Here is a 15,734-nt window from a genome sequence, read left to right on the forward strand (position 1 = left end):
AAAAAAAAAAAAAAAACCAAAATAGAAGCAAAAACTCAAAAAAATCAGGAAATAGATAATCTAGGTAAACAAACAGGAATGACAGATATGAGCACCACCAACAGAATTTCAGGCACTGAAGATAAAATAGAAAAAATAGATTCATCAAAGAAAACGTTAAGTCTAAAAAACCCCTAATACAAAACACCCAGAAAATCTGGGACACCATGAAAAGACCAAACCTAAAAATAATAGGAATGGAAGAAGGAGAATTCCAGTTCCAAATAACAAATTATATATATATATATATATATATATATATATATATATATATATATATATATCATACAAGAAAATTTCCCTAACCTTAAGAAGGGCATGCCTATAAAAATACAAGAAGCTTACAGGACACCAAATAGATTGGATCAGAAAAGAAAAGTCTCCCTGTCACATAATAATCAAAATACTAAACATACAGAACAAAGAAAGAACATTAAAAGTTGTAAAGGGGAAAAAAATCAAGTAATATGTAAAGGCAGACCTATAAGAATTACAACCGGAGTGAACCTGGGTCCTCCGAGGGGAATAGACTGGAACCAGATATCTGGGCGGGACCAGGCATGAATCTGGGACCTCAGAGAGAATAGGCCTGAGCCAGGACCTCTGTGGGTTCAGGCATTGGTCTGGGACATCAAAGGGAATAAGCAGGAACCTGGAACCCCTACAGGTATGAGCGTGGGTCTGGGACCTCTGAGGAAGAAAGCAGGTCCTCTGCGAGTCCTGTTGCACCCGAGCCTGGGACCCCCAAGGCAGTAGACCAGAACCAGAAACCTTTCCAGCTCCAACTCCAACCCAGGGACTTCTACAGGAGGGTATCCAGACCAGGATTTACAGATACAGGTCAAAGCTGGTAACCTAGGCCAAAGTTGCCCTAAAGCAAGAAACTCCATCTTGGCCAACAAATTCCACAGAAGCAGAACTGAACCAAGGATACTTAGGACAGAGAGGGCCTGAGGACAGAGAGGGCCTGCTCCACAGGGAACAGAAGCCAGGAGCAAATCCAGTCCAGGGAGCCAACCCAGTCCCAGAAAACTGGCGGATCAGGACTGAGCCAGTGACCAGATCCAGAGCCAGTGATCTCCACTAGAATAGGTCCAGCTCCAAGCCAGGAACTTCTACAGGAGGAGATTCAGACCAGGATTTACAGAAACAGATCAAAACCAGCAGCCTAGGCCAAAGTAGGCCTGAGACAGCAAACTCCAAGGGAGCAGAGCAAAGCATAGGAAGGAGCACTGAGCTATCTCCAGGAACAGGAGTAACCAACGGGGTAACTAGAACTGTGACACTGACTGTACCACGAGGAACAACCATCTGAGCTTTGGATTCACTGGCACCTAGAAGATTATTCAACAGAATCTCAGACAGCCTCAACCACACCTATTAGAAGAAAAGATGAGTAGAAAAGGTAAGATCACATGCTACACCACAAAGAGCAACACAATACCAGTAAAACCTAAAGACCCTACAACAGCAAGACCTAAACAACCAAACATGGATGAACCAGAAGAAAATGATCTAAAAAAAAAAAAAAACCTCAAGAGAATGTTTGAAATTCTTAAAGATGAAATGAGAAATTCCTTTAAAGAAATGGAGGAAAAAGCAAACAAAAGATTGGAAGATATCAGCAAATCACTTAAAGAAAACCAAGAAAAAGAAGTCAAACATAAAAAGCAAAAGATTTATATGATCTGAAGATAAACCAGAGTATGCAATCAAACATATAAAACAAACTAGCCAGGACTTGAAAACTTAAATAGAAACAATAAAGAAAACACAAGCCGAAGGAATTATAGAAACAGAAATGAGAAAAAGATCAGGAACCACAAATGCAAGCATGAACAGCAGAATACAAGAAATGGAAGAAAGAATCTCAAGTGTTGAAAATACAATAGAGGATAAAGATTCATCAGTTAGAGAAAACATTAAATCTAACAAAAGCTTAACCGAAAATATCCATGAAATATAGGATACCATGAAAAGGCCAAATCTTAGAATAATAGGTATAGAAGAAGGAGAAGTTCAACTCAAAGGCACAAAAAATTTATTTAACAAAATCATAGAAGAAAATTTTCCTTACCTAAAGAAAGATATGCCTATGAAGATATAAGAAGCTTACAGAACACCAAATAAAGTGGATCAAAAAAATGTCCTCTCGCCACATAATAATCAAAATACTAAACATACAGAGTAAAAAAAGAATATTAAGAGCTGAAAAGGAAAAAGGTCAAGTAACATATAAAGTAGACCTATCAGAATTATACCTGACTTCTTATTGGAGACAATAAAAGCCAGAAGGTCATGGTCAAGCATCATGCAGACATTAGGAGGTCCCAATGCCAGCCCAGACTACTATACCCAGCAAAACTGTCAATAACCATAAGACAAAACAAGATATTCCATGACAAATCTAGATTTCACCAATACCTAACCACAAACCCAGGCCTACACAAAATACTAGAAGGAAAACTCCAACCCATGGAAGATGGCTACATCAACAAAACAGACAATTGATGATCTCATTACAGCAAATCTTGAAGAAAAAAATGCACAAATTAACATCACCAAGGATGAAAACTAAATTAACAGGAGATAGCAACCACTGGTCATTAATATCCCTTAATGTTAATGGACTCAACTCACCTATAAAAAGGCATAGGCTAACAGACTGGAAACGAAAACAGAATCCATCCTTCTTCTGCATACAAGAAACGCATCTCAACCTCAAAGACAGACACTGTCTCAGAGTAAAGGGTTGGGAAAAGGTTTTCCAATTAAATGGACCTAAGAAACAGGTGCATGTAGCTATCCTAATATTGAACAAAATAGACTTCAAGCTAAAATCAGTCAAAAAAGACAAAGAAGGTCATTTCATATTAGTCACAGGAAAAATCCATCAAGAGGAAATTTCAAGACTGAACATCTATGCCCCAAATACAAGGGCACCCTCATATGTCAAAGAAACACTTCTAAAGCTGAAATCATATATTAAACCCCACACACTAATAGTGGGAGACTTCAACACTCTCCTCTCACCACTGGACAAGCCAATCAGACAAAAAATTAACAGAGAAATAAGAGAACTAAGAGATGTTATGACTCAAATGGACTTAACAGACATCTAAAGAATATTCCATCCAAACAAAAAAGAATATACCTTCTTCTCAGCACCTCATAGAACTTTCTCAAAAATTGACCACATACTCAGTAACAAAACAAACCTCAACAAATAAAAAAATTGGAATAACTCAATGTACCTTATCAGATCACTATGATCTAAAACTAGAAGTCAACAGCAATACTAATTCCAGAAAACCCACAAACACATGGAAATTAAACAATGCTCAGCTGTATCATCAATGGGTCAAAGAAGAAATAAAGGGGGAAATTAAAGACTTCCTAAAATTCAATGAAAATGACCACACCACATACCCAAATTTATGGGACACAATGAAAGCAGTATTAAGAGGCAAGTTCATAGCAGTAAATGCCTACATAAAGAAGCTTGAAAAAACCCCCACACTAGTTAACAGAACATTTGAAAACTTTAGAACAAAAAGAAGCACACATACCTAAGAGAACTAGATGGCAGGAAATAATCAAATTGAGAGCTGAAATCAACAAAATAGAAACAAAGAAAACAATACAAAGAATCAATGAGACAAAGAGATGGTTCTTCAAGAAAAATCAACAAGACAAACCTTTATCCAAACTAACCAAAAGGCAGAGAGAGAGAGAGAGTATCCAAATTAACAAAATCAGGAATGAAAAGGGGGACATGAAAAACAGACATGGAGGAAATACAGAGGATCATCATCAGTCATATTTTGAAAACCTGTACTCCACAAAATTGGAAAACTTAAAGGAAATGGACAACTTTCTGGATAGATATCACTTACCAAAATTAAATCAAGACCAGATAAGCAAATTAAACAGACCTATACCTGCTGAAGAAATAGAAACAATCACCAAGTCTCCCAACCAAAAAAGCCCAGGACCGGATTGTTTCAGCTCAGAATTCTACAAGACTTTCAAAAAAGAACTAATACCAATACTCCACAAATTATTCCACACAATAGAAACAGAGGGAACATTGCCAAACTCTTTTTTATGAGGCTACAATTACCCTGATACCCAAACCACAAAAAGACATTACTAAGAAAGAGAATTACAGACCAATCTCACTCATAAACATTGATGCAAAAATACTAAATATTAGCAAATCGAATCCAAAAACACATTAGAACCATCATTAGAAAAACGCAGAGCTCAATAAATATGAATAAAAATAATATTAAAAGAAAAAGCACCAGCTTCTTGGTTTACCGGCACAAACAGCTCTAACTCTTTCTCAGGAAGTCTGGCTACGGAACATTTAAATGGGGTTTGTGAGTAGAGTGCTACAACTTGCAACATAGATTCACTGTATGACTAAAAATGGGGCAATGTAGATGGCTCTCAGAAATGGTGAACATGCCTCCGCCATGCTGGACTGGGCAGAGCAAGCAAGCAGGGCCATGTTAGCCTTAGCCACGCCCACTTAGCATTAAAAATAAAAGGGTACTTTGGTCAGAAAGTAATTACAGATACACAATAAAGACAGATTCAGATAAAAAAGACCTCTAAATGGATCAGTGTTGGATAAATATACATCAGCTTAGGAGAGAGAAGAAAAAAAGTACAGAGACTTATAAAAAGAAGTAAATAGCTTAAAAAAATAAAGTCCTTAAAGAGACAGAGGACAGTCATACATTAAAAGGAGTAAAGAAAAATAAGCCACAAAGATGGAGAATACACAGAGTCTGGATTATGTATATTGTTTTCTTTGAATTTTTTTGAGCTAAGTACAGATATTTCATTGTACAGGCTGCTAAGCTAAACCAACGTATAAATCTTAAAAGTGTCTTGACTTCAAAATATGGATCTAAGGATACGTTGCTTTGGAAAAGCTGTCCTTCTTGTTTCCACAAAAGATGAGAACCTATAGATTCCTTCCAGACTAATGTGATTTGTTGGAGCAAGATCCCCTGCTGAAAGGTCACCGTGAACAATCCCAAAAATGACTTCACCCAACAAAAAGTAGGAAGCAGTTTGGAGAGAACTATGCCCAAATTCTCAAATATTGTTTATAAATGTTTACATTTAAAGAGGGATAGGTTATAGAAATGGACACTTTGCATTGATATGGATCTTGGCTTATTGATACAATTTTTTCTTTTTTAATTGACATTTATTGAGCTCTACATTTTTCTCACCTCCGCCCCCCGCCTTTTCCCTTCCCCCTTCAATCCTACCAAAAGGTCCCCATGCTCCCAATTTACTCAGGAGATCATGTCTTTTTCTACTTTCTACTTCCTATGTAGATTAGAACTATGTAAGTCTCTCTTAGTGTCCCCACTGTTGTCTAAGTTCTCTGGGATTGTGGTTTGTAGGCTGGTTTTCTTTGCTTTATGTTTAAAAACCATCTAGGAGTGAGTACATGTGGTAATTGTCTTTCTGTGTCTGGGTTACCTCACTCAAAATAATGTTCTCTAGCTTCATCCATTTTCCTGCAAAATTTAAGCTGTCGTTATTTTTTTCTGCTGTGTAGTACTCCACTGTGTAAATGTACCACATTTTCCTTATCCATTCTTCAATCGAGGGGCATTTAGGTTGTTTACAGGTTCTGGCTATGACAAACAAAGCTGCTATGAACACAGTTAAGCACATGTCCTTATGGCACGATTGAGCATCCTTTGGATATATATCCAAAAGTGGTATTACTGGGTCTTGAGGAAGGTTGTTTCCTAATTTTCTGAGAAATCACCACACTGACATCCAACCACTTTGCATTCCCACCAGCAATGCTGCTTTTTTATTTTTTAAGATGCCGCACAGTTTTTACTGCATCTCTCTTAAAGTAGCTGTGGTGCCCCTGCTCATCACAAGCCCATCTAGAAAAAAAATTGTGGCTACCAAGAAACTGTGCTAAACTATGTTCTTTTGTGTCTAGAATTCCTTTTCAGGCTTTCTCAAGTTTTAAGTGGATTTAGTTGGCCACATTGGCATGCCAATTTGATGCACATATCCAAAAAAATCATTCACTACAATCAAGTTGGCTTCATTCTAAGGATTCTAGGGGCTGGGTGGTGGTGGTGCACGCCTTTAATCCCAGCACTTGGGAGGCAGAGGCAGGCGGATCTCTGTGAGTTCGAGACCAGCCTGCTCTACAAGATCTAGTTCCAGGAGAGGCTCCAAACACAGAGAAACCTTGTCTCAAAAAAAGCAAATAAATAAATAAATAAATAAATAAATAAATAAATAAATGATTCTAGGGATGCAGAGAGATTGTTCAACACAATCCATTCAAGGACAGAAATCACATGATCATTTTTAGTTGACGTCACAAAGGCCTTTTACAAAATCCAATATACTATGTGGCCTGGGTAGTCCAACAATAAGGGAATTGCAGACAATCTGAAAGTAAATTAGTTCATGAAGATGATGTCTTCAGTCTAAGTTGAGATTCTAAAGAATTTGGCAGCAACAGAATATATGAACTTGTCAGTGAGATTGAGGGCAATCATGCAAAATGCAAAGTTTCTTTCTTCCATGTGTTTTTAGCCACCAGAGGGTATAGGCCAGATTTAAGGTAGATCTTCCTGTTTCAAATAATCTGATTAAGAAAATCACCCACAGCATCTTGAGTCCTAGTTGATCTCAGATATAGTCAAGATGACAATCAAGATTAGCCATTACAAACACTTAGGGATGAGAGGAAATGGTGGAAGAGGGAGCAGAAACACTGTAATGTCCAGCTAAAACATTGTAAGAGCCACAGAATCAGGATCTCAACTCTTGTCATGTTATCTAGACATGACAAGAAACCCACACCAATAAAATTCAAACAACATGGTTGCCTAAACAAGACTGGCATAATGACACCAGGTGACATCCCAATGTGTATGGGAAAAAATTCATAGGGTCCCACACCTAAATGCAGAGCTATAGGAAAATCAATGGCTTCTGAGAAAGGAAGAACCCATCTAATACATTATCCAATTCAAAATGGTCAACCTTAAACACACGTACATATGAGCAACACTAAATGAATTCAGGTATGTGTACGTGTGTGTGAGCATGTGTGTGTACATAACAGTAGTAATTAAAGAAGATGCCATGAATTTGAGAGGGAGGGAGGGGAACGTGGGATGAGTTGGGGGGGAAAAGAGAGGAGTAACAATAATGTAAATAAAGTACCCATTCTCAAAACAATAAAAACTTTAAGTTAAACTAAATAACATATTTTAAAGACTTAAGAAATCCTCAATAAATGGTTGTATGAAGGACTAATTATGAAGTTTCAATCAAAAAGATCAGACATTCTAACATCATAGATAAATTATCTGAGTATATACAGAGTTACATGAATTGAAGGAACATAACTTCTATAACATTACAGAATTTCTAAATTTTTCTCTTGTCTAGCCTTACCTACCAAAAGTCATTCCCATAAGGAGATTGTGTATTCCATCAAACCATAATTACTATTTGCACAGAGCTCCAAAACTATTTTATGTTCATTTTTTACATAAAGTCCTCCTTTAAATCCTTATAATCTACTCTTCTCCCAGTCTTCAACATTTTTCACCCTCATCGTAAATGGTCTTAAGTCTCCTCTTAATTTTATTTCTATTACTGTGATAAAGACCATGACCAAAAGCAACTTTGGAAGAAAAAAGATTTATTTCACCATACAGCTTGTAGTTCATCATGAAAGGAAATTGAGGTGGCAACTTAAGGTAGAAACTGGAGAAAGGAACTGAAGCAGAGACCATGGAAGAGTGCTGCTTATTGGCTTGCTCTCCATTGCTTGCTCAGCTAGTGATATTTCGTTTGTATTTTAATAAATAAAGCTTGCCTGAAGATCAGAAAGTAAAACAGCCCCACTGGTCAGCCTTACAGACCAGGCAGTGGTAACATGCACCTTTCATCCCGGTAGTCACATTCACTATCATAGAAACTGGGTGGTACATGTAATCCCAGTGGTGCACTCCTTTAATCCCAGCCCTAGAGAGGACTATAAAACGGGAGGAGACAGCTCTCAGACAGTATCATTCTGAGATTCTTGGAGGCAGGATCGTCATTTCAGACTGAGGTAGAGGTAAGAGCCCGTGGCTGGCTGTTTTGCTTTTCTGACCTTCAGGTTGAATCCCAATTTCTCTGAGTTTTTAATTAGTCATGCTTCATTCAGCCTGCTTTCTTATACCACCCAAGACTATGCCCAGGGGGTGGCATTGTACCCAGGGAGCTGGGCCATCTCAGATCAATCATTAATCAAGAAAATACCCAGGGCTGGAGAGATGACTCAGCAGTTAAGAGCACTGACTGTTCTTCCAGAGAACCTGGGTTCAATTCCCAGCATCCACAATCATTACAGAAACAAGATGTAAAACCAAAAATCCTATAAAATTCCATTCATTTATCATCACTTTGTGTCATACATTACTTCCTCTTACCTGTTACTCTTGTAGAAATGTTAATTCTTCCCAATGTTAAACACTTTATTTACCCAATAAATTCTACCCATCTTGCATATTGTAAAACATTCTATAGAAATGTTTGCGTTTGTTAACCCACATCCCTCTCTAGTAACTACCCCCTTATCTTCTTCCTTTAAAGTAGGACCTCTTGAGTTTTTTACACTTAATAGCAAAAGTTGCCTCAATTTTTTCTATCACCCTCTCCTCAAATTCTTCCAATCACTGAAATTACTGGAAAAACTACCAATAATCACTCATCAATTTCATTTTATCCTTGAGAAACATTATTTAATATAATTTATCATTCCCTTCTCTCAAATTATAATCATCAAAGACCGTCAAAAACTCAATGATAAATATTTGCATACAAAATATTTTAATAGCAAAGAATAAATTATAAATCTCAATAATGCATTTATAACAGTCAAGAGCTCAAGTTAAAAAACTTGGAACTTTAATATCCATTACAAGTAAAAGCAACAAAATGTAATTATCTGAATATAATTTAAAAATTCAGATAATATAAACTTATTTTACATTTAGGCCAAAAATATGATGATAACATCAACATATATTATTTATGCAAAGTAATTTTAAAGTCTAAGTTCCTGGGTAAAGGTTGGTTCTCTGGGAAATAATAATAAAATTAACCATTTATATTATTAGTCTCTATAATCAACATTGATTTCCTGAAATTAAGCAAATAACTTTTCTGCTTCCTTTAGTCTTCTTTTCCTATCAACTTTAGCAATTGTTGCCCAACGGTCCTCTCTCGTTTTTCTCACACCTTCAAACTTCACAGAAGACACAGGAGTTGACAGAGATAAAGGAGTCTAAATATAAAATAAAGTCAAACAGTATCTTAATATTTTTTAAAAAGGAAGTCAGTTTTTAAATTTTCCTTTCTGAAATAAAATTTAAAGGCTACCTGTTTTGGTGTTTTGACACATACATGAGTATTTGGTGAATTATTATTGTAAAATCTGTTTGATGTCTCTTCTTCTGAAACCATGCTCTTGAAGAAAAATACAAAAATACAGTGTTACAGTTATCATCAATATTATGTTATTAAAATTTGGTCAATATACCACCTATAAGGAGAATGAAAAGTAGAGCAAGAGAGAGAAAGAGGAAAAAAGGAAAATAGGGCTTTTAACACTTGCACTCTGAGATTTGAAAGCAAAGTACTTAATTGTGCACAAAACTCTAGAAAGCTATGCCGGAAATACAAGTCTGCTACAGGTCTGTGGGTTGGATGGGATATAACATTAGCCACCACCATTTAAGGCTGAACTTGACGGAAAAACAATTACCAGTCAGTTTCCATTGGAAAACATAAGAATTGAAATAAGATTCTAGAATTCCAAAACAATTATTTTATTTCATATCTGCCAGCATAATTGTTGCATAAGAGACAGAGAGGTTTCTGGTATATCCTATTTTACAATCTTCTCAAGATCATGCAAAATAATTTTATTTTAATTTTGCATAGTTTTGCAATGCTGGGGATTAAAGCCAGAGGATCAGTACTAGACAAATACTACCACTGAGCTATAACCTTACCCATACAATTCTTCTTTTAAAAAATCAAAATGAAATAAAGTCATTTTGAGAATCACAGTAACTAAGAAATTGACCAAGATCACTCTGCTAGAAATACAGCATAGATTAAAACATTGGAGTGTTTACCTCCAAAGTCCAGGCCATTTCTAGACATTCTTATTACATCTGTATATATCTGGACTGTATTTTCCACTGGAAGCTATTATATACAATGACTTCCACAGCTATTGTACCAATCTATATTCAAATTTTGGCTTCATGCCTTACCATATGACCTTTGTTCAGCTTAGTTTCCTCAACCGTAAAACGAAAATGACAATATTCTCTAGAGTTTTCCTTTCTTTCTTTTTTTTTTTTTTTGGTTTTTCAAGACATGAGATGTTTTTTGTTAATCATTATCTATGGGGTTCTGTAGTAGCGACTCCACGTGTTAAGTTTAATAACAGGATTCTAACATTCAACTACTCAGTATTTCAATACAACAAATTAGAGGCTCCTAAGTAATAAAAAGCTTTAAATATCTTCTAATTTTGCCGGGCAGTGGGGCCCACGGCTTTAATCCCAGCACTTGGGAGGCAGAGGCAGGCAGATCTCTGTGAGTTTGAGGTCTGCCTGGTCTACAGAGCTAGTTCCAGGATAGGCTCCAAAACCACAGAGAAACCCTGTCTCGAAAAAAAGAAATCTTATCGTTTTAAGTGGTAATAATGAAACAGGGAGGCAGAGGCAGGTGGATCACTGTGAGTTCAAGGCCAGCCTGATCTACACAGTGAGTTCCAGGACAGCTAACAGAGCTAAGACTATGTAGAGAGATCCTGTCTCAAAAAAGAAAAAAAGAAAAAAGGAGAAAAGGGAAAGGAAAAGAAATGAAATTGAACAACTGACTTTAAGTAGAATTTTGTCATTAATGATAAATAAGGTTTGTTGTTCAATTTAGTATAGTACTCTTCAATTATTCTATGTTTAACTATTTAAGCTTTATTATCCTTTAAGAAAGTATTGGTGTGTGTATATTGAAGTAAACATTCCTATAAAGCAGTAGGGGAAGTAGCTTCCTTAAACATGCTAACATTACATTTCTCCTTAGGAGTAACAGATGTTAGAGCTGTCAATCAATATATATAAATGTCAATCGGTAGTGCTATAAAATGAAGCAACAAATATGAAAAAAGATAAGACCCTTATTAATAGATTTGCCTGTGGAACTATTAAAATATTAATCCCACTTTTATGTTTTCAAATGAAGAAAAATATTCATAGTATTTTTCTGAAAAACAAAACAATCACTAGTCATCTCATACGTCAAGTATGTGAAATGGTGTTTTTTTTTTAAGTATAATGTATTTGGAAACTTAGAAGGAAATCGTTTGAACCTTAATTTCTATCAAATGATATGAAAACATATGACTGTATTGTGACAATTTTGTTCTATTTCATTATCACAATGCTATATACATTTATATCAAGGAAACCATAATGATATGAGCAAGTAAAAAATAAAATAATGATATGAACAAGTAACAAGTAAAAATGCTAGTTATTCATAACATTTTTACCAAGAGATCAGTAGTTTCCGAACTGTCTGAATTAACATCAAATTCAAAGAATGCTTTTCTCTTTTTATTACTTCCTCCAGTAGGTATATACTTGTTTTCTCTTTGAAATGTTTTTATTTTAGGTGGTGTCTTCACTGTATACTCCTGTGCAAAAACAAAAAATCATAAATAAGTGTTGAATGTGGTAGAATACACCTATTATCCCCTCAAGTGGTTTCTTATATGTCATGTAGAGTATATTGTGGTAGCCCACAGTGACTCCATTTCCATCTGGAATACATTCTGGCTTAAAAGTCACTTGTGTTCAAGCTTGACTGCTCTGTTTATCCTTGAGGGCTGTAAAAAAAAAAGTTGATTAAATCCATGGAAAAGAGCATTTTCGCCCTTAAAAAAAGAACACATTATCGACTAAGACATAGGCTGATGTATGCCAGCCAAGGGCACATCTAGATAGAAATAGAAACTGCTTCCTAAAGGATAGGAATGGTCTTTTGGTTAGATACTGACTGTGCTGTGCTTTGTTCTGCTTTTGTATATAAGCAGGCTTTGAAATAAACTCAGGGCCATCCACAGTAAGCTAGTAACACAGATCTATCCTGTGTTTTCTGCCTCAATTTCTCTCAATCTAACATTTCTTTAGCCTCCATGCCCCCTTCCAGATACCCTGGCTGACTTTGTTGGAACAGGCTCCAATAGTATATGACAGAGAGAAGTTCCAGTAGAGGTCATCAGCGATAACTTTTTTTTCCCATGAAAACAATCATTAGTGTAAATAATGTTCTTAAAGTTCAAAAAGTTAATCTTCTGATAAAATGATTTACTGAGAGTTCAAAAGTTGCCAGGGAGGGGGCTGGAGAGATGGCTCAGAGGTTAAGAGCACTGTCTGCTCTTCCAAAGATCATGAGTTCAATTCCCAGCAAACACATGGTGGCTCACAACCATCTATAATGGGATCTGGCACCCTCTTCTGGCCTGCAGACAAACATGCAAACAGAATTCTGTATACATAATAAATAAAATCTTTAAGAAAAAAAGAATATTCATTGACTCTAAGTATAATACAAATTCTTTAAATTCATTTAATTACTAAAAAATGAGTGGCAGTATATACTAAAATACATATATCTCTAAAATTTGGCAATTTCATTCCTTTGTACATACATAACTAAAGTGTGTATGTCAAGTACTAGAATTTCTGTAACAATACTTTTCATAAAAGTTTAACTGAAAACTATCCAAATATCCACTAATAACACAACTGATCAAAAGATTGTAACACAATCACACACTAGGTTTTATATATATATGTAAAAATTGTCTATAACTTTAAGCTACAACATAGATGAACCTAATAAACATAATATTTAATAAAAGATATCCAGATAAAAAGAGTATTGCTACATAAGGAATTGAGATTAGTAACTGATCTTGGAAGAAAGACTAGTGATTAGAGCTTTTTTGAATAATGAAGATTTGTAATTTTTCTTAGAAATACTTCAATTAAGTTTTGAAAGTGAAGTTTTTCTCTTTAATATTGTTTCACATTTTAAACAATGTGGTTATGAACGATATGAAGGATTTTTAAAGCTATATAGTCAATGCCGGCTGGTTAGTTGTCAGCTTGAGAAAAGGAGAGTCGTCTAGAAAAAGGGTGCCTCAGTTGAGAAAATGCCTCCATTAGACTGGACTATAGGCAAATCTATGCAGCAATTTATTGATTGATGTGAGAAAGCTCAATATGCTTGGGGCAGTACCACCCTTGGTAGATAGGCCTGAGCTGTATAAAAAAGCAGGATACACAAACGATGAAAATCAAGCCAGTAGTTAGCGTTCCTCAATGGCTATCAAAACAATTACAACACTAGAGGAGTTAGGTGGTGGTGGCACACACCTTTAATCCCAGAACTCAGGAGGAAGAGGCAGGCAAATCTCTGAGTTTGAGGCCAGCCTGGTCTACAAGAGCTAGCTAGTTACAGGCAAGGCTCCAAAGCTACAGAGAAACCCTGTCTCAAAAAACAAAAAGAAAAGAACACTAGAACTAAACTTGACTTATTTTCACAAGCTGAATAATATTTGTGTGTATTTATCAGTTTATGAATGAGAATTTTTTTCTTTCTGAAATGGTCAACAAGAACACAAAATTCATATCATAAAGAATATGAAAATTATTTGAGGCCAAATCCATCTCTGAGTCTTATTTAAAAGTGAACAAACTAACCCTATGATGTATTTCTCTGATATATTTCAAGGATATGAAGAAAATAAGACACAAATTTTCAATTAAAAAGAGTGGAAACAGGTTCAGATACTTTTCACCTCTACTTGCAAAAGAAGTGTCCCTGTAAAGACTAGTCTTTGACAGTGGGAGAGGATTATCTCATTCTCTGTGAAGTCATGAACTTAGGTAACAAATGTATCTTACAATCCTTGTGCCTGGCTGAGTAAAGGAAAGGAAACTTAAGAGTTGAATAGCATATAAAAGAGGGATTTATCAGAATGAAATTTTGCACTTACACAGAGTGGCAAGATTACATGAGTTCCCTGCAGATTAAATAAATATGTGAGCTGGGTGTGGCGGCACATGCTTTTAATCCCAGCACTTCGGAGACAGAGGCGGGAGGATCTCAGTGAGTTCAAGGCCAGCTAGTCTACAGAGAAAGCTTGAGGATAGCCAAGACTACAAAGAGAGACCCCGTCCCATAAAACCAAAATAAATAAACATGTAGAAGGCAGTTAAAATTGCATCATCTTGCTCATGACAATTACTCCAAGATGACTGTTAAATAAAAGAAAAATGATGTAGAACAAATAGCAATGCAGATGGTAACTATAGCAATCCTGTAAAGCATCAAATCAGAACCAGACCTTGCACATGCAAGACTTTTCATTGGTAAATAACCAACAAGTTATGGAATCTGCCCAAGATACTATTAAATTTGGACAAATGAGAAAATAAGATTTTAAAAATGAAACCATTTCATACTTGTGCCACAAAAAAATAGTCTTTGCAAAAGAAAAATTAGTTTTATATATGTACAATCTATGACATATCATATCAAAACTTTTTCTATTAAAAAATTACTGTTATCTTGGAAATTTATCAACCAACCTTTACAAGTGTTGTAGATAAAATGTTTTTGGCAGATGTCCGGAAACAATCTCTGTTATCTTTGCATTTGCCACTATCCTTTGATGAGGAAATCCGAGATATTTTTTGTGAAGGAGTTGCTTTAGAATCAAATTTCTGACAGGTGGTTTCAGGTGACTCTGATAAAGATGTCTGTATTTTCTACATTGGACAAAAGTGAATAAAACCATATTAGTCTTTTTTTTAAATAATGGGTCATTCTGAAGCCCATGTTGGTCTCAAACTCCAAAGTACTTTAGTTTCGCAGTCTCATTCCTCTCTTAAAGGAAGGAAAAAATGTCAACAAGAATTTTCAGGGAAAAAAACTGAAAAAAATGGGCATTTGTTCCAATTTTGAGAGTAAATATGTTACAAATTTACTCTCAAATAAATACTTTGGCATTATTTCTTTTTTTATTATTGATTTTTACTGAGCTCTACATTTTTCTCTGCTTCCCTCTCTGCCTCTCCCCTCCCCTTTGGCATTATTTCAACCCAATGATTTTCTCAACTCTGTCTTTGTATGCAGCTTCCCTTAGCAATTCATGTAGTAATTTCTTTCCATATACATTGTATATGTGTGTGTGTATCCTAGTAAAAGATAAAATTTCCTAGTAAAATACACACACACACACACACGGGAAAGAGACAGAGAAAAGAGAGAGAGTATACTAGGATCAAATCCAGTCTCTCTCTCTCTCTTTTGTTTTTTTTTTTGTTTGTTTGTTTGTTTTTGTTTTTCGAGACAGGATTTCTCTGTAGCTTTGGAGCCTGTCTTGGAACTAGCTCTTGTAGCCCAGGCTAGCCTCGAACTGACAGAGATCCGCCTGCCTCTGCCTCCCGAGTACTGGGATTAAAGGCGTGCACCACCACCTCCTGGCTCTCAAATCCAGTTTTTTTTAATTTATTTATTTATTAAAGATTTCTGTCTCC

General features: G+C 35.7%; 1 protein-coding gene across 5 annotated transcripts in view; it reads right to left on the bottom strand.

Moving 5' to 3' along the window:
• Positions 1 to 8,992: 8,992 nt before the first annotated feature.
• Sycp1 (synaptonemal complex protein 1) overlaps positions 8,993 to 15,734 on the bottom strand; it is a 90,086-nt gene continuing 83,344 nt past the window's right edge. For 4 of the 5 annotated variants that reach the window (XM_013349881.2, XM_013349878.2, XM_013349880.2 and 1 more), the window contains 4 exons: positions 14,784 to 14,963; positions 11,675 to 11,818; positions 9,487 to 9,573; positions 8,993 to 9,391 (listed from right to left, as the gene is read on the bottom strand). In XM_013349881.2, the coding sequence (XP_013205335.1) occupies positions 9,254 to 9,391; positions 9,487 to 9,573; positions 11,675 to 11,818; positions 14,784 to 14,963 (549 nt within the window). In that variant the 3' untranslated portion in view covers positions 8,993 to 9,253. The remainder of the gene's footprint in view (positions 9,392 to 9,486; positions 9,574 to 11,674; positions 11,819 to 14,783; positions 14,964 to 15,734) is intronic. The other variant, XM_013349879.1, reaches the window with a different exon arrangement.

The sequence above is a fragment of the Microtus ochrogaster genome, chromosome 21, assembly GCF_000317375.1.
Source record: "Microtus ochrogaster isolate Prairie Vole_2 chromosome 21, MicOch1.0, whole genome shotgun sequence".
NCBI lineage: Eukaryota > Metazoa > Chordata > Mammalia > Rodentia > Cricetidae > Microtus > Microtus ochrogaster.